At 41.1% G+C, this 19843-nt stretch overlaps 2 protein-coding genes across 3 annotated transcripts; one reads left to right on the top strand and one right to left on the bottom strand.

The window, feature by feature from the left end:
* The first annotated feature begins 66 nt into the window (after positions 1–66).
* LOC124140693 (N-alpha-acetyltransferase 80-like) lies at positions 67–7859 on the top strand. Its single transcript, XM_046508384.2, has 5 exons — positions 67–298; positions 2353–2483; positions 2861–2936; positions 3893–4019; positions 7628–7859. The coding sequence occupies exons 1-5, from the start codon at positions 207–209 to the stop codon at positions 7844–7846; spliced, it is 645 nt and encodes a 214-aa protein (XP_046364340.2). The 5' UTR covers positions 67–206; the 3' UTR covers positions 7847–7859.
* Positions 7860–16596: 8737 nt separating this feature from the next.
* Positions 16597–19544, bottom strand: LOC124140694 (putative glutathione-specific gamma-glutamylcyclotransferase 2). Of its 2 annotated transcripts, none has more exons than XM_046508386.2 (3): positions 19331–19544; positions 17779–17820; positions 16597–17240 (listed from the first exon to the last, which is right to left on the bottom strand). In XM_046508386.2, exons 1-3 carry the CDS (start codon positions 19463–19465, stop codon positions 16866–16868), a joined length of 552 nt encoding a protein of 183 aa, XP_046364342.2. In that variant the 5' UTR covers positions 19466–19544; the 3' UTR covers positions 16597–16865. The 2 variants fall into 2 exon arrangements, with proteins under 2 accessions (XP_046364342.2, XP_046364343.2); XM_046508387.2 differs by lacking the exon at positions 19331–19544 and adding an exon at positions 19227–19318.
* Between the last annotated feature and the right edge of the window lie 299 nt (positions 19545–19843).

Genomic DNA, 19843 nt, shown 5'->3' with positions numbered 1-19843 from the left:
ATATTCCCAATTTCGTCAATTCTCAATTTTATAAATCATAGGTCAACGATTGAGAGTTATCTCCCTTTGTTTCACCTATGCAAGACTGGTTTTTGTGTTGACAGAGTTGATGCAAATATTGACTTTTCCAAATGGAAAGATAGTTATTTGAGGTCGCCTTGTTGGGCGAAACTGACGCGCTGGAATATGAGAATTTAGCTGATAAAATGGAACTCTTCCCCCTACATTCTCACAAGGAATGGCTGCAAGACTGTGCTGGTCTACTCAACTCGGAGTGGCCGAGAAGCATCGCTGCAAGGCAGGCACAGTTTATGGCACTAATTATATGATATATAAATTGTCACATTTTATTTTCTATTACAGTGCATTTATACAGCCCTTGTGAAACGTCAGAGTTGATACAGTATTCAGATTGGTTCATATTCTAGCACACTGACTTAAGTTTGTCTTAACAAAATATCCAAACCATGGTAAAGTTTCTTTTAAAAATGGTGACATAAAAAGTGATAAAATCATTAATATGTCCTCTTGTCCTTTGTCGGCAGAAAATAATTTCTGTGATTGTAATATTGATTGTAATATTGTAATATTGATTGGAAAGAATGCATCACACCGGATACTCTGCCATCTTGTATTGTGCTAGCAAAATGTGTGCGAACTACTTCCTTAGCAAAAAAGGCATCTCAATTATTGCCGTCATTTTACTGCTGCAACAAGTATCCTTACCTGTTAACACTGACACCTTGGATCCCTGTTTTATTATCTTCTTTAGGGTTGGGGTTTAGGGTAAATTTACCTTTTTTAAAATTACTTACCTTTTATAGTTGAAAATCATCTAAACTGTTGTTCATGCTGTCTTGAACAACGACAAGAGGCCTTCGGCGAATGATGATGTCATCGTCTTTAGCGTGTGGATTATAAACACGCTGAATAAGTTCAAGAAAACCTTAAAATTTATCCTGTCTTTGATCTAAATATTTTCGGCGCACACAAGATTCCTCAAACTATGATCAATACATGTCAGTGGTTGTTCCCGTTTTGGGTAATGATCTCTTCTGTGCCTCGCATGACGATTCTATGGTATTGGTGTGGGCGCCCGTAAATGGATCTTTGAAATTGAGAGGGTGATTTACTGTCAAAGGTTCAAAATCCTCGTATTTCAAACAAGTATACGCTCTCCAACAATCACTAGTGATTGTAGTGCCTGGTCTGATATGTTTCTTTATAATTGGAATGAGTACGACTGAACTTCGTTCATTGACCACCTGAAAAAAAACACATTTTGAGTCTCTCTCAATTCCCCAAAACACCCACTTTCTCTCAACTCTCTTTCCTCTATTATACTTCCTTTTCCCAAATTTGCTTTTGTCTATCTCAACAATCTTCCCTTCTCCACCGATCACTTCACTGTCCTCGTCTGCCACGCACACACATATCTCCCGACAAAAGTTATACCAATCAACTGCGGTATGGGTTGAGTTTATATTTAGTTCTCTCCTGGCAAAATCCTGGGGTACCTTGTACACCCAAAAATACATAAGTAAGGTTATACTCGCAAGGCTGAGTTTGCTACCCTCAAACCAGGAATTGTGTCTTATTGACAGTTTTTTCCCACAAGATTTCCTGTTGCATTTCCAACAGATGCTCATCGTAAACTCTGAGTAGTAGCTTTACCAAATAAGGCAGTTACTATGCACTGACATCAGAACTGAATTGACCAATCAGGAACCATTTACCTTCAGAATTTTCTCATGGTCCGATGTTCAGCATCCCATAATTCCACAGTAAGAAAACCATACAAAGTCATTACATTTTTTGTTTTAATTCCATTTTAACAGAATTAAAATACACAGTCTAGTTATACAAGACCGGAAGTGGTGCATAGAGCTCAAATTTGATGTTAATTTTTACCTAGTTCTCTCCGTTTTCGTTTTCTCTTTTTTTGCGCATGATTATCCTGGTATATGAATATCATGTGATCTAAACCAATATGGAGGGTATGTATCCGGTGTAATGCATGTGTACCGATCTGACTTCTACATTGACAACATGGACAAATTATCACCTGATTGACACATCAGATAGACCTAACACAGTTAGCATGATCAGGCGATAATCTAGACAAGCTTCCTGTCTTCGGTTTCCATGAATCAGCAGAGAGGTGGCAGGCCAAAACATTTGATGATAAAAACCTTGTCTCACCATTGTCATGATAGTTATATATCCCTATCTATGCCAAATAAACATGGTAAACATGGTAAATAATCTAACGTTTGTGCTGTGAATGTGGTGAAATGAATTTGTGTTTGAAGATATTTTGTAAAGTAAATTGACATTACATTATATCCACAGACTTTACAGCCTGGAGAAATCCTGTGATGACTTGCCATGTAGCTTGGTTCTTGTGTCAGAAAACAAGGTGGTGGGTCACAGCCGCTTGGCATCAGTCCAAGGAATCAAGAACTCATGTTTACTCGAATCAGGTAATTTTCCTTCACAGAGAAAAGTGGTGCTGAATTTGAATGTCGCTCCATTATCTTAATAATGATATGTGTTGGCAATAGGCATGATGACTTTTAATCATGTTGATAATAATGTTTTATTATTATAATTATGGACTAGATATATCAGTGATAATTTGATTAACATATTTGATGTTTTGTTTGTCTTTTTATCTGCAGTACAAAGGTTTGTAGTGTTTTTATAATTTGACTGATTATTGTTTTATTGGTTTCATATTTATCTGTAAATGTTGTCGTGAGACAATGTATTACTGAGCATAAAAACACAATAATTTTAGAATATGTTAAAAACTTTGATATGACATCAGCATTGATGAGGTGAATATTTCTGATTTCAGTTGTGGTTCCAAAAGATCTACGAGGGAAAGGTTTAGGTCGGAAACTGATGGACAAGACAGAAGAGTATGCCAAGAGGTGAGGGGGGGGGCACGGGTGGCCCAGTCGTCTAAGGCGCCGCAATTCGCTGTGCAGAGTTGCGTCCCTTGGACACGCCAGAAACCTATGATTTTGGGTTCGAATCCCGGTTCGCCCCAATTATGTTTCTAGGTTTGTCAGCACCATACCTGTGCTCGTGGGTTTCACCGAAGTGGTAAACGTCTGAGACCTGCATCACTTCTGGCTTTCAACCCACATTAAGCTGACACGCCGCGATATAACTGGAATACTGTTAAAAGCGGCGTTAAATCCAACTCACTCACTAAGAGGTGAGGGGATCTTCACAGGAGCACGAAGCAGCCCAGCCATTACCCACCCAAAGGGGTTGTTTCAATTAATCAGTTGGTTTCAGTTCACAATGAACAAGTATATCTTAAAATCTGTGATCAATCACTTTCCAATTGTTTTTGGTTTATTCATTCAAATGAATTTGTAGGGATAGATAAGATTTGATAAAACAAAAGTAAACAGTTACTAATGTCACCATGGACATGGTGTGCTGCTGTTGGAATGTTTCCTGGTATATCGGTTAACAATGTTGAGTAAAACAAAGTATCTGCTCATAAAGTCTTGCTCATAAAGTTGTTAATTTACAATACAGAGAAATGCTCTGAACATGCTGAATTTCCCTGGTACCTGATGCCTGTTGTCAGTGCCAAGGTTCCTTGTACCTCTTGCTTGTTGTAAGAGCCGACCAACTGATGACAATGTGTGACTTGGTGGCTGATGGTGTCTCATCATGACCGGCGGTGGTCCAACTACGTCCTAGTTGACTACTAGGTCCCACCTCAATAAAGCACCTTGATATAGCTGGAATATTGTTGACTGTTGCATAAAACAACATCCATTCCCTCACTTCTAAGACATGCAAGATGTAAGTCAAGACATGCTTCTCATGAAGGCAGTAACTGAGACTTATTTCTTTGTTATTTCAGTTCAGGATTCCAAACAATATTTTTGAACACGATAGACAAACAAGAATTTTACCGCCATCTTGGGTACCAGGACTCTGGTCCAGTTGCAAGTCTGGGAGCCAATGCTCATCTCATACCGGATAGTTTGGTGCGTTGTAACATAACTGTTTGATTACCATTCTAGTGAGGAAATAAACTTTATGGATAACAACTTCTAGTTCTGGCTTGATAAATGGTGTAAGATAAGAATCTACATCAAAAGATCACTCTATGCAATAAAGCAGAAGTTGTTATTCATAATATTGTACGTTTTCTTATAGGTAATATCATAAATACATCATCTCATAATGGATAGTCTCTGGGGGGTAATAACATGGATACATCATCTTGTGACAGATGGTCTGGTGGGTAATAACACAGATACATCATCTTGTGACAGATATTCTGGTGGGTAATAACATTGATACATCATCTTGTGACAGATGGTCTGGTGGGTAATAACATGAATACATCATCTTGTGACAAATGGTCTGGTGGGTAATAACAGATACATCATCTTGTGACAGATGGTCTGGTGGGTAATAACATGAATACATCATCTTGTGACAAATGGTCTGGTGGGTAATAACACAGATACATCATCTTGTGACATATTCTGGTGGGTAATAACATGAATACATCATCTTGTGACAGATGGTCTGGTGGGTAATAACATGAATACATCATCTTGTGACAGATGGTCTGGTGGGTAATAACATGGATACATCATCTTGTGACAGATGGTCTGGTGGGTAATAACACAGATACATCATCTTGTGACAGGTGGTCTTGTGGGTAATAACATAGATGTATCATCTTGTGACAGATGGTCTGATGGGTAAGTACATAGATGTATCATCTTGTGACAGATGGTCTGATGGGTAATAACATAGATGTATCATCTTGTGACAGGTGGTCTGGTGGGTAAGTACATAGATGTATCATCTTGTGACAGATGGTCTGATGGGTAATAACATAGATACATCATCTTGTGTCAGGTGGTCTGGTGGGTAGGTACATAGATATATCATCTTGTGACAGGTGGTATGGTGGGTAATAACATGGATACATCATCTTGTGTCAGGTGGTCTGGTGGGTAGGTACATAGATATATCATCTTGTGACAGGTCGTCTGGTTGGTAGGTACATAGATATATCATCTTGTGACAGATGGTCTGGTGGGTAGGTACAACGTACATAGATATATCATCTTGTGACAGGTGGTCTGGTGGGTAGGTACATAGATATATCATCTTGTGACAGGTGGTCTGGTGGGTAGGTACAAGGTACATAGATATATCATCTTGTGACAGGTGGTCTGGTGGGTAGGTACATAGATATATAATCTTGTGACAGGTGGTCTGGTGGGTAGGTACAAGGTACATAGATATATCATCTTGTGACAGGTGGTCTGGTTGGTAGGTACATAGATATATCATCTTGTGACAGGTGGTCTGGTGGGTAGGTACATAGATATATCATCTTGTGACAGGTGGTCTGGTGGGTAGGTACATAGATATATCATCTTGTGACAGGTGGTCTGGTGGGTAGGTACAAGATACATAGATATATCATCTTGTGACAGGTGGTCTGGTGGGTAGGTACATAGATATATCATCTTGTGACAGGTGGTCTGGTGGGTAGGTACATAGATATATCATCTTGTGACAGGTGGTCTGGTGGGTAGGTACAAGGTACATAGATATATCATCTTGTGACAGGTGGTCTGGTGGGTAGGTACATAGATATATCATCTTGTGACAGGTGGTCTGGTGGGTAGGTACAAGGTACATAGATATATCATCTTGTGACAGGTGGTCTGGTGGGTAGGTACATAGATATATCATCTTGTGACAGGTGGTCTGGTGGGTAGGTACATAGATATATCATCTTGTGACAGGTGGTCTGGTGGGTAGGTACATAGATATATCATCTTGTGACAGGTGGTCTGGTGGGTAGGTACAAGGTACATAGATATATCATCTTGTGACAGGTGGTCTGGTGGGTAGGTACATAGATATATCATCTTGTGACAGGTGGTCTGGTGGGTAGGTACATAGATATATCATCTTGTGACAGGTGGTCTGGTTGGTAAGTACATAGATATATCATCTTGTGACAGGTGGTCTGGTGGGTAGGTACATAGATATATCATCTTGTGACAGGTGATCTGGTGGGTAGGTACATAGATATATCATCTTGTGACAGGTGGCCTGGTGGGTAAGTACTTAGATATATCATCTTGTGACAGGTGGTCTGGTGGGTAGGTACATAGATATATCATCTTGTGACAGGTGGTCTGGTGGGTAGGTACAAGGTACATAGATATATCATCTTGTGACAGGTGGTCTGGTGGGTAGGTACACAGATATATCATCTTGTGACAGGTGGTCTGGTGGGTAGGTACATATATATATCATCTTGTGACAGGTGGTCTGGTGGGTAGGTACATAGATATATCATCTTGTGACAGGTAGTCTGGTGGGTAGGTACATAGATATATCATCTTGTGACAGGTGGTCTGGTGGGTAGGTACATAGATATATCATCTTGTGACAGGTGGTCTGGTGGGTAGGAACATAGATATATCATCTTGTGACAGGTGGTCTGGTGGGTAAGTACATAGATATATCATCTTGTGACAGGTGGTCTGGTGGGTAGGTACATAGATATATCATCTTGTGACAGGTGGTCTGGTGGGTAGGTACATAGATATATCATCTTGTGACAGGTGGTCTGGTGGGTAGGAACATAGATATATCATCTTGTGACAGGTGGTCTGGTGGGTAAGTACATAGATATATCATCTTGTGACAGGTGGTCTGGTGGGTAGGTACATAGATATATCATCTTGTGACAGGCGGTCTGGTGGGTAGGTACATAGATATATCATCTTGTGACAGGTGGTCTGGTGGGTAGGTACATAGATATATCATCTTGTGACAGGTGGTCTGGTGGGTAGGTACAAGGTACATAGATATATCATCTTGTGACAGGTGGTCTGGTGGGTAGGTACATAGATATATCATCTTGTGACAGGTGGTCTGGTGGGTAGGTACATAGATATATCATCTTGTGACAGGTAGTCTGGTGGGTAGGTACATAGATAAATCATCTTGTGACAGGTGGTCTGGTGGGTAGGTACATAGATATATCATCTTGTGACAAGTGGTCTGGTGGGTAGGTACATAGATATATCATCTTGTGACAGGTGGCCTGGTGGGTAAGTACATAGATATATCATCTTGTGACAGGTGGTCTGGTGGGTAGGTACATAGATATATCATCTTGTGACAGGTGGTCTGGTGGGTAGGTACATAGATATATCATCTTGTGACAGGTGGTCTGGTTGGTAGGAACATAGATATTTCATCTTGTGACAGGTGGTCTGGTGGGTAGGTACATAGATATATCATCTTGTGACAGGTGGTCTGGTTGGTAGGTACATAGATATATCATCTTGTGACAGGTGGTCTGGTTGGTAAGTACATAGATATATCATCTTGTGACAGGTGGTCTGGTGATCATAATGTTTATAGTGTACTTGTTGCGCCAGCAGTTGACAACAAACTCAGTGTACTTCTATCAATCATGTTCTATTAAAGATCCACTTACTGAAATACTCTGTTGGATCATTCAACATGTTCAAGGAGACTGACCTGAAGAATTATCATGTCTATAGTTTACACTGACATCCTGGTTTTCTCAACTTTCCAGATCGCTAAGATGATGAATGTCGGTATGAGCCACACACCAGACACAGCCAAGAAGGAGGTGGCAGTGGCAGAGTTACCTCCCCCTGACACTAGTCCCCCACCTCCACCTCCCCCTCCCATCCCCCCACCCCCTCCAGCTCCAGCTCCAGCAGATGATGACAGGCACGTCATCCGCCTGAGCCGTAACTCAGTCACATGGATGAGGAAGGACCTTCCCTAGGCTACGATCTACCAGCCCGAAACTGATACCCAAATTCTGGGTTTAGACAAGCACGAAGTGTAATCATGTCTAGGACATACATCATGTACATGCCAGAGTCTTAGCAGGGGATTATGGGTAGGAGTTTTTTAGCCTCTCTTGTTTTAGAGGGATTGCAAAGTCATATAAACTTGATGAAAGATCCCATCTTTTTTTAACGTACCACTTTAAAACTAGGAGCTTGACCAGTTAGTGTCAGTTGCTTGCTGGGTGATAGATGTGTTCACAGCAAATCCAGACGGCCAGTCCAGCAGAACATGTCACTGTTTTTGGCTTCCATTTATGATCCTGATGCCACACTCCAGAATGATTCCTGTATGCCAAGATTAATACCTGTGATAACACGGCATTGTCAGACAGAACCGTCTCTTTCTACCTACAGTCTTAACACAACACTTTCCTCCAGTCCATTGGCTGTGGAGATGTGCTCACAACCAGAGGTAATAATGAAGGGGGATACTTGTCTGACCATCCAGCAGTTATGAGCTGTTTCCACATGATGAGACACATTATTCTGGTAGTTACATTCAATACAGGTGATAAGTTTATAGGTTTTGCTTGAGCTAATTACTGAACACAACACTAGCTTACCACTGTATATTATTTATAGAAGGCTGGCTGCTGGACTGTCAGACAGGAACAGTTACAGACATTACAATTGACCCGAGCAAAGTGCCTGACATAGGTTTGTAAAGCGCCATGTCACTGATAACAATTTATTTCCTGTTTTGTGAATGAGAATAGGGATTCTGTGCCTTATTGAAAATTTGCCATTATATTTTTCTTAAGGAAACTAACTTAAAATCACCTTAGACATCTTTAAAAAATTATTTTGTCTTCGGTCTATTGGCATAATAACCAAAAAAATCTGTAAGGATATTAAATGATAAAAACAAATGTTTTCAGGCAACTTTTCACAAACTGGTATGCTAGTGTAAGTGTGTTTGAAGGCTGACACAGGTTTTGCTTTGTAGTAGTGGAGCAGAAATGCTTGTATGCACTGATTGGCCTGAGAGCCTTCTGATATTTATTTAATATTACGTACCTTAGTTTTTCAATGCTTATGTTATGTTGGAGAACATTTCAATGTTTATAACCAAAGGATATTTTGTGATATTTATAGCCAATTTTCTTCACATACTTCTAGTCCAGCTGAATGTCTCATGGCGTACGGCTTTAGTCATCAACAGTGATGCTGTCCTCTTCAACAGTGATGCTGTCCTCTATAACAGTGATCCTGTCCTCTTCAACAGTGATCCTGTCCTCTTCAAAACTTATCCTGTCCTCATCAACAGTGATCCTGTCCTCATCAACACTGATCCTGTCCTCTTCAACAGTGATCCTGTCCTCTTCAACAGTGATCCTGTCCTCTTCAACAGTGATCCTGTCCTCATCAACACTGATCCTGTCCTCTTCAACAGTGATCCTGTCCTCTTGAACAGTGATGCTTTCCTCTTCAACACTGATCATGTCCTCATCAGCAGTGATCCTGTCCTCTTCAACACTGATCCTGTCCTCATCAACACTGATCCTGTCCTCATCAACAGTGATCCTGTCCTCATCAACAGTGATCCTGTCCTCTTCAGCAGTGATCCTGTCCTCTTCAACAGTGATCCTGTCCTCTTCAACAGTGATCCTGTCCTCTTCAACACTGATCCTGTCCTCATCAACAGTGATCCTGTCCTCTTCAACGGTGATCCTGTCCTCTTCAACAGTGATGCTTTCCTCATCAACAGTGATGCTTTCCTCATCAACAGTGATGCTTTCCTCTTCAACAGTGATGCTTTCCTCTTCAACAGTGATGCTTTCCTCTTCAACAGTGATGCTTTCCTCTTCAGTGATTTTGTCCTCTTCAACAGTGATGCTTTCCTCTTCAACAGTGATCCTGTCCTCTTCAACAGTGATGCTTTCCTCATCAACAGTGATCCTGTCCTCATCAACAGTGATCCTGTCCTCATCAACAGTGATCCTGTCCTCTATAACACTATCTGGATCCATTTTATCTGGAATCGTTTGTTCTGGGTGATTATCTTTGAAACCTCTGTGAAGATACTGGTTAGAATTGGTCTTCAGCAACCAATACTTATAAGAAGTGTCTTGCAAGATTGACAATCATCCTTGCTGTCTTGGTTGCATGTCTTCTAATACAATTGTGTCGACCAATGCGCATGATGTCAATCGCTGGATTGTCTGGTCCATACTCAATTATTACTTACTGCCGTTTTATAGCTGGAATATTGCTGAGTGCAGCGTTAAACGAACAAAGAATGAACCCTTCCAAAACGTACAGGTCCTATGTTTAACGATAGAGACGTACGTCATCTCAGACTACGCCTCATGTGGAAGTCTACCATCCAGATCACCTTTTTCCAGGGTAGCTGCAGGAAGTCCACGGACTACAGGACATAATCATACCCTTTGTGAATATCGCTCGATAGACAGAATACATACTACTGAAAAGTTAAAGAATACCCAATATTTTTCATATAACTATAGTTATTCTGTAATGACATGACAGATTAACTGTTGTCATGTGAAACAATTAGGTGTTCCTTCACTTCTTTTGAGTAGCATATGTCTGTGTAATATATACCTCAAGCTGACATACCTGTTACTTCTATGCATGGATGGGGATGCTGGTCATTGTTTGTGCAGGGAAAACTAGGAGTGTCATCCTACACTTGCAGTCCATCATTTGGAGAGATATTTCATTTGGAAGCACTGGAGCACTGAGTTCAGAACTGGTCCCTGTGTGGTTTCTAATTACAGCCCACGTAATGCCCAACAAAGGAACATCCGTGCCAGACATTGGCTGAGAAGTCCTGACAAAACCGGACGTTTCATTTTCTTCAGTCTGTTGGTCAAACAAACGGTAAAAGGGTCTATACCAAAACGTTGCTTTTACAGTATTAAAGAAGTTAGTTATCCATAAATTGTGTCTACTTTAAACAAATTAAGATTTTAAATACTTCAGTGATGCAGTTAAAATGTTGACCATTCTCCCACTTCTAGGACTCAATACCAGGTCAAGGGGGCATGGGTGGCCCAGTCGTCAAGGCACCGCGATTCGCTGTGCAGAGTTGCGTCCCTTGGGCATGCCAGAAACCTATGATTGTGGGTTCGAATCCCGGTTCGCCCCGATTATGTTTCTAGGTTTGTCAGCATAATACCCGTGCTCGTTGGTTTCACCGAAGTGGTAAATGTCCGAGACCTTCATCACTTCTGGCTTTCCTCCCACATTAAGCTGACACGCCGTGATATAACTGGAATGATGTTAAAAGCAGCGTTAAACCCAACTCACTCACTCACTCACTCAATACCAGGTCACCACCACTACCTCCACTCATGACCATTTTTAAAAATCTTTTTAAGCTTTTTATATATCAGTTATTAAGATAGTATTACAAGATGCAATCTCTCCACTTTGTGGTATATCCTTGTTATGGTGTTTATTAGGGCTGGGACGGGTAACTCGTGTACCAGGTTCGGGTGGGTACTGACTAGGACCTGGGTACCCACAGGACTACCCGGACCCGTGATTAGTCACGTGATATATTGTTTAATGACAAATATGATCTATAACTATGGTTACACTACAAGTCACTAATGTTCGCATTTCTTTCTGACTATGCACCCATTCCTTCTGATTTTTCCTATGGTTGAATCAAGATATGACTTAATTCAACTTCAGTGTATGGTTGACCAGATTGTTTAATACCTGCATATAAATACGTTTTGCTAGGAGGGGGCACGGGTGGCCCAGTCGTCTAAGGCGCCGCGATTCGCTGTGCAGGGTTGCGTCCCTTGGGCACGCCAGAAACCTATGATTGTGGGTTCGAATCCTGGTTCGCCCCGATTATGTTTCTAGGTTTGTCAGCACCATACCCGTGCTCGTGGGTTTCACCCAAGTGGTAAACGTCTAAGACCTGCATCACTCCGGGCTTTCCTCCCACATTAAGCTGACACGCCGTGATGTAACTGGAATACTGTTAAAAGCGGCATTAAACCGAACTCACTCACTCACTCACGTTTTGCTAGGGCTATGCTAAAAATGTTCCCAATCGGACATTTTGAGACATCTCCTGAGACCAACAGTGGGTACCCGGGTAGGGTCGGGTAATAGGGTGGTGGGTACCCGGGTAGTAAATTTGGACTCGTCCCGGCCCTAGTGTTTATATGTAGGTGAAAGATAGTATTACAAGATAATATGTTTCCTCTGTTTTAATCAATGGATTGTTTACTGTTGACTCGATATGTTATTCTGTATTTTTGTTGTATCTGACATTTTCTGTTACTGATCATCTCCTGTACTGCGTGTGATGAACTGAGATTTTGGGGCAGTAATCCTATCCTTGGGAAGCATGGATATTTCTCTGGCAGAGTTATCTTCTCTTGTAGTGTCCCCTATACAAGCGCCTTACAGTGATAGTCGTTCGCGGGGCTCTCTAAACTATCGCTGCCACCAGTGAAAGCTCACCACGGAGATAGGTGGCTACAATCATGGTTGGAGTTGAACTCGCTAACAACAGGCTGTTATGTTTACAAACAAATCATGACTGCCTGGATGCCGTATACTCCTACCCCTGCTAAATTATTTTCTTTGTTTATTAATTTGAATTCCTGCTTCATTACAATTATCATGTAATTGGTATAGCAACAAAGTAAGGGGGAAGTTGGTTGATTTTCCATTCGTCTGCAATCTCCAACTAATCCAATCAAAGAAACAAAAAGGTAAACTGAAGCTGGTGGCAGTAATGTTACCGAGGGTGTAACGAAGGTGTCATGCGCTGGGAAGGAGCTTGGTCACCTGTAGTGATAGTTTTCTGCCCTTGTAGTGTTCCCTATGGCCATAGAGTTATCTGCCCTTGTAGAGTGCCCTCATATTGTAGGGTTTTCTTCGCGGTTACAGCGTGAGCTTGTCAGACACTGGTTTAATTCCCTACTATGTGTCACCCATGCTTGGCGATGCCTAAGTAAGAGATACTCGTGTTTGTCCACCCATCAGCTGTACATGTTCAGAGGGTTTTGTTTTGTTGGTTATTTATACCCATATTAAACAGCATTAGAATAAGCCATTTAATATTTCCTCCTTATTTACTTGAATCCATTCAAATGTTGAACATCAAATCTTTCATCATCTATGGTATAATAGATTGGACCTATGATGTACTGAAGGATTTGTAAGAGGCCTTACATCTTGTATTCAAAACTGTTTGGAAAAGTCTTACAAGTAAAAGTTTTAGATTTATTTATAATCCCTATTCAAATAAGATAATGCATTGTAATGGATATTTGATGTTTATCCTAATTTTGAAGATAATGTTAAATATAGACACCTTGAGGCATTACCTGTCTCCTTGGGAAGTCGTGTATGTGATGTGTTGACAGGTGTGTCAGTCTGTGGGAATAACAAGGCAGCAGGTGTTGTAACTGTGTTATAACACATGTATGTGGGGATTATGCTTCTGTGCCATCTGTTTATCAAATTGTATGTTTACACCTTTTGTATTTGCAATAAAATTATGTAGATTTTTAGTTGTGAGTCTGTTACATAAAGCTGATATGTCTTGATGTGACTCGATACCGATCAGGTGATCAAACCACCAACTGATTTAAATATATTTATCAGGTTGTGTGTACAAGATGCAGAACAAAATATGAAAACATACTCATAGTTGGTTGGTTGGTTTATTGTTTAACGCCGCACTCAGCAATATTCCAGCTATTTGACGGCGGCCACTTACTACACATGATTCCAGGTGGCCACTTACTGCACATGATTCCAAGTGGCCACTTACTGCACATGATTCCAAGTGGCCACTTACTACACATGATTCTAAGTGGCCACTTACTGCACATGATTCCAAGTGGCCACTTACTGCACATGATTCCAAGTGGCCACTTACTACACATGATTCTAAGTGGCCACTTACTGCACATGATTCCAAGTGGGCACTTACTGCACATGATTCCAAGTGGCCACTTACTGCACATGATTCCAAGTGGCCACTTACTGCACATGATTCTAAGTGGCCACTTACTGCCCATAATTCCAAGTGGCCACTTACTGCACATGATTACAAGTGGCCACTTACTGCACATGATTCCAAGTGGCCACTTACTGCACATGATTCTAAGTGGCCACTTACTGCCCATAATTCCAAGTGGCCACTTACTGCACATGATTCTAAGTGGCCACTTACTGCCCATAATTCCAAGTGGCCACTTAATGCACATGTTTACAAGTGGGCAAGGGAGCTTAAGTACTTAGGGACCAACCATTTGCTATCCTAGGGGCAACCCATGAAGATCCGGGGTAGAATAGGTCTTCAGCAACCCATGTTTGTTGCAAGAGGAGACTAACAGGATCGGGTGGTCAGGCTTGCTGCCTTGGTTCATACATGTCATCGTATCCCTGATTGATGCTCAGGATGTCAATCACTGGATTGTCTGGGCCAGACTCGATTATTTACAGACCGCCGTCATATAGCTGGAATAGTGCTGAGTGCGGCGTTAAACAACACATAAACAATCAAACAAACATTCTAAGATGCTTTACTGGAGGCTCTGGGAACAAATGAAAGAAAAATATATAAAAACTAAAAAAATGCTTGAAAATAAGATATTTATGTTTCAGACTACTGAAAAAAACAAATTCTGGCAAGGCCCCCTACCCCCCAAATATCAAATGGCAGCCATATTTATAGTTGGATTGGAATTCTGTGAGCAGTTTTGTAGACACCATAACTTGCACCATTTATACTAGTTTCATCCCCATAGGCCTTGTAAACGTTCACAATGGACAGACTCGCAACACCATAAGCTCAGAAGACTTTCCATCAGGTGAACTAAAAATTACACAATTCTAATAAGTACATAAAATGTTTAATCAGTAGCTGATTACATGTCAGCAAATGACGGCTAAACCATGTTGTGATTGATCCAGTTTTTATAGTTGTCACATTTACCATGCCGTTTATGACAACATGTTTTGTAAATAGATGCAGCAAAGTGCTCCGACATGCTAAATAAATAATAATTATAACAATAGTGATAATAACAATTAATAATACCAATATGAACAATCATAATACCCTGACAGTCAATAACATAAAACACGGAGTGCATGTCACACACAAGTGTCACTATGACATTGGCTGCACAGAATATGTCATTGTATTATGTAAATTCCCTACATAATATTCACAACCCCGCAAAGCAAATAGATTGTCAGTCAGTAACCATGGTAACACTGATGTCACTTGTCCCTGAAGAAGAGAACTGCCTCACTTCATGTCTCGAGTGCATGAGTGAGGGGGGGAATGTTGTTTAATGCCAAAGTTCGCAATACTACCCCTTTGTCCCAGGAAGTACTCTAGTCTGGGGTAGACAGAGTAGTGGGAGATAGCCCTACTAGCAGTCTGTCTATGTCATCAGGGTGTGATGTGTGGGTAGAACCATGAGGGGCACTGTTTTGTGTTACTTATTAACCCAAAACAAAATCTGAAACCACATTTATCAACACTTTTATGTTTCAAGCATACTTTCCATAAACAAGCGTAAAATATTTCTTGCTGACATATGTGAACTTTAAAAAGGTATTCTGAATGGCATTGTGGTAGATTTGTGTTCAAATGCAAAATACATCTTATGGTTGGTTGGTTGGTTTGTTGTTTTACGCTGCACTCGGCATTATTCCAGCTATATGACGGCAGTCTGTAAATAATTGAGTCTGGACCAGACAATCCAGTGATTAATATCATGAGCATCGATCCACGCAATTGGGATCGATGACATGCTTCAACCAAGTCAGCGAGCCTGACCACCCGATCCCGTTAGTCACCTTTTACGACAAGCACAGTCACCTTTTACGGCAAGCATGGGTTGCTGAGGACCTATTCTACCCCGGAATCTTCACGGGTCGGACACCACTGCTTGTATGTAGAAAATCCCAGGGATGTTGTAGCATCCCCATATGAGATTTAACCCTTTTGGAGAACAGTAGGGTGATGTCACGGGAGGTTTACAAGACACAATCAGCCAGATCAATTACCCCCATCTTAGTGCGCTCATTAATATGTAAAATGTATAGGGGGCTTTGGGATGTATTGTGGCCTGAATCCTCACACTTTGTGTTACCAGGATGTAGGTGGACAAATTTAACTTATTCAGCACCCAAATATGTTCACACTTAATAACACTCTTAAACATTCATTTTGATATGTCATGCGAAACTTATCTTCATTAATAATCAGACAAGAAAATACAGACACATGGCTACAGTTTGGGTTCAATTTGTAAAACAAACACCATAGATCGTCATCACTCAGTTTCATAACATGATTATTTTCACTTTTCATGAGAATTCCATAAGAATAAAAACAAAAAATGTAAACAAGAAATAAAAGACTCTTAGGAATGAAAATGTTCCATGAATACTGGATTACCTTTTTAATAAACACATTGAGGGGTAAGCATGGTAAGGTTTGGAAATAACAGCTGGGCCTCGAAAACCTAGATTTCTCCCCATTACGTTTGAATACCTTTAATTTACTAAACTAAGCCCTCCCTCCTTATCACTTTCAGAAAGGAATATCATATGACATTTAATGTGGACAGGGTCTGTAAGTCAGTAATAGTGGCCCAACCACTTGAGGAAATATGGTATGTAAAACTGTAACAAGTGTATAATGCTGAAACAACAACAAGAATTGCAGTGTGAGGTTTTGTCTGAACAGCCCTTGACACAAGGCAAGCAGGAAGTGGCTGAACTGAGCAAAACACATCTGTAACAATCTCCACATCTCAAGCTGCTTCTCACGTCACATCATTTGTAAGAATGGGGGAAACGGAGACGGATGGAGATTCAAGAAAAAACAAAATTACAATCCTATTTACATGTACATATTTCAAGATGGCCAACAGCAGGATCACAAATCATCCATATTTCATTCACTAGTTTTCAGTATTTGTTCTAACATCACAACACTTTACTCTGTGATGAAAGCCGTTTGACGGCGCCTTCCAAGTCGAATATATGCTGGTCTGCAGCCTCTGGTGCCAGTTGGCGGATCGCTGTGGCCAGGTTGAGAAGGTAGTCCACGTTCTTCCCGCTCGGGCCGACAGAGTGGTAGATCTGATGAGCGATGTCTTCCAGCGGGGCGGGGCCCAGGTAAAAGGGGTTGTTGTTGTTGCCGATGTACAGCGTGAGCTGGAATGCAGCCATCGTACAAGCCTGGGGATGGAAGGTCACGATGGTTTGCTCGTACCCACCCTTCTCACGGAAGTTGAGGTGTGAGATCACCTTCTCTACGTCCGACTTGTGGATCTTGTATGCAACACCCCACACCACCTCCTGAAGAAAGAACAAACAGTTACCGGTGCGGAAATAAGTTTAATCAGATGGTTTGATGTGGATTTTAACAATGAGTGAGTTTGATTTTACGCCGCTTTTAACAATATTCCAACAATATCATGACAGGAGACACCAGAAATGGGCTTCACACAATACCCATGTGGGGAATCGAATCCAGTTCTTCGGCGTGATGAGCGAACATTTTAACCACCAGCCATTTTTTATACTCATGAAAATACAATATAACATGAATAGTGAATAAATTTTCTCCTTCAGAAAAGATTAAAATTTATGCCATCACCAGAAAATGATGACTTTCGGAAATATTTGGTGAGTGAGTGAGTGAGTATGGTATTACGCCGCTTTTAGCAATATTCCAGCAATAACCCGGCAGGGGACACCAGAAATGGGCTGCACACATTGTACCCACGTCGGGAATTGAACCCGGGTCTTCGGCGTGACGAGCGAATGCTTTAAGCACTAGGCTATACGACCACCCATTGGAAATATTTGGAACACTCTGACAGATGGTACTTGCCTCGGCATCACTGGACGGAACGAGAGTCACAACACGACCTGGCTGAAAGTACAGTGCACATTGTAGACACATACTGTTATGCTTTGTTTGCTTAGAAGATAAACATACTGTGTTTTCAATGTAGAGCTAGGTTACCTGAAGCCTAGCTCTCCATTGAAAACACAGTATGTTCATCTCCATTCTACCATGACTACATAATACACAAACTCTTTGGTGTGAGCAAACAGTGAGAGAAGCGGCATTGGTTGAGTCTAGTGTTTTGAGTGGGTTGTCGATCAGAATTTATGGAATCACTGCAAAACAGCATTTAAACAAATGATGGCACTCTATATGCAGTTTGTTTACACCATAATACTTCACCTAAAATCAGGACAGGCACTGAGAGCATGGGAACATGAGTTGGGCACCCCTAACATTTCTATCGTGTTTTCAGCACTAAATGAACTGCCACAAATCCTTTTAATATTGTAGTAACCGCAACTTTGCATTTTGGTGTCTATAATTGTACATATAATTATTTAATATGCCTACTGACAATGACTGAAGTACTATTCTACAAATATTAGCTCCTGCGCTGAAGAGGCCTCAAGCCAGCTGTGTCAATCAGCATGACTGACTGACTGACTGATATAGGAGATTTAACGTGCGCTTTCCGACTGTAGCGTATGGCCGGGCCATTTAGTGTATTCCTAAAAGGGTGAAAGTGGTGTGTGCAACCCAAGAGGGGGCTTTTAGGGGTTGCTTATATTGAATTGGTTGTTAGAGTTTTGATATTTATTATGCCATTTTTTGGTAATTTTTTGTTTGTTTACACTTTTAATTTCTGATTTTGAGATGGGTAGGTTTAGGCTTATTCCTGGTATTGAGAGGGGGTGATTTAATAATAACCTCTGATTGACCAATCAGAATAGAGTAATTTCCAAATTCATGGTAGAATTGTTGTTAATGACTCACTCAGCGATAATCAAGTTTTTAACCGCAGTCTGCAAACAATATAATATGGACCTGATAAACTAGAGACTGATGTTAAGACCACTGTCTCACACCGACCCCAAGTCACGTAGTCCGAACATAAGTCCATTTAGTTGCCTCTTACGACAAGCATCAGGGCCTACATATAACATGGCCCAGGCAATATATATACGTTAGGAGGTCTGACCCTGGAGCACCTTGTGTACGGTGCGAGGGTCGTTGTTTCCGCATATATTTAGAGTAAATATTTGTATAATATACTGAGTGAGAGATGCGCAATCATTGAAGTTTTTGTCAGACACAAATCACACATTACTAATCCTACCTCTACTGACGATCTATACGGAAATCAATTAGATCTAGGCCTAAATTAGTTTGACCTATATAGCTGAACTTGACCCGGTTCCGATGTCCTAACAAAACTGACATCCACCAAATATTCATTGTCGTTAATTGTCGTTTCAGTCATAACCTACATGTAATTTATGCATCTCACATCTATCTGGAAACATCCACACCACAACATATGGAGTGTCAACACTAGCATGAGCCGTTCACGCGTGGTTTAGCCGAGTTTTACCTTGCCTGGCACTCCGCGGTGGTCTTCGCTCCCTTGCCAAAACCGCCTCGCGAATCCTTTTATAAATCCAACTACTTTCGTCTCATATGGGAAATCTACCTTCCATATGAGAGACCCGTAGCCAAACACCCACATTTTCTACTTGCTCCTTCTTCGACTCTCTGTTATGACTGTGTTTGACAGCGAACTTACCGTTCTGTGACGTCAGACATTGTCAAAGGTTAGAGGTCAAAGGTTGTGCGTATAAAGACAGGTACATTTTGAAATTTACCGTGTGTACAAGGAGTGCCCCCTAAACATAGGCTGCTTTGTGCATTATGTGACAGTGCTATAACTGAAACACCGGATCCCTGTGGGGTCGGAGCAACAGTTATAACTCTATCCTGCCAAAGGGAACTGTGTTATATTTGTGTAATCGAATATGGAAAGTGGCGAGAAAGATGAACCCCGACGTCGTTATGACTCTATCAATAAACCGTTGTTGGAAAAGGTAATTGAAAGTAATTGAAACAC

Source organism: Haliotis rufescens, unplaced genomic scaffold (assembly GCF_023055435.1).
Source record: "Haliotis rufescens isolate VD_foot unplaced genomic scaffold, xgHalRufe1.0.p SCAF_51, whole genome shotgun sequence".
Lineage (NCBI taxonomy): Eukaryota > Metazoa > Mollusca > Gastropoda > Lepetellida > Haliotidae > Haliotis > Haliotis rufescens.
Note: the sequence above shows the minus strand (reverse complement) of the source record. Positions and strands in the feature narration are given on the sequence as shown.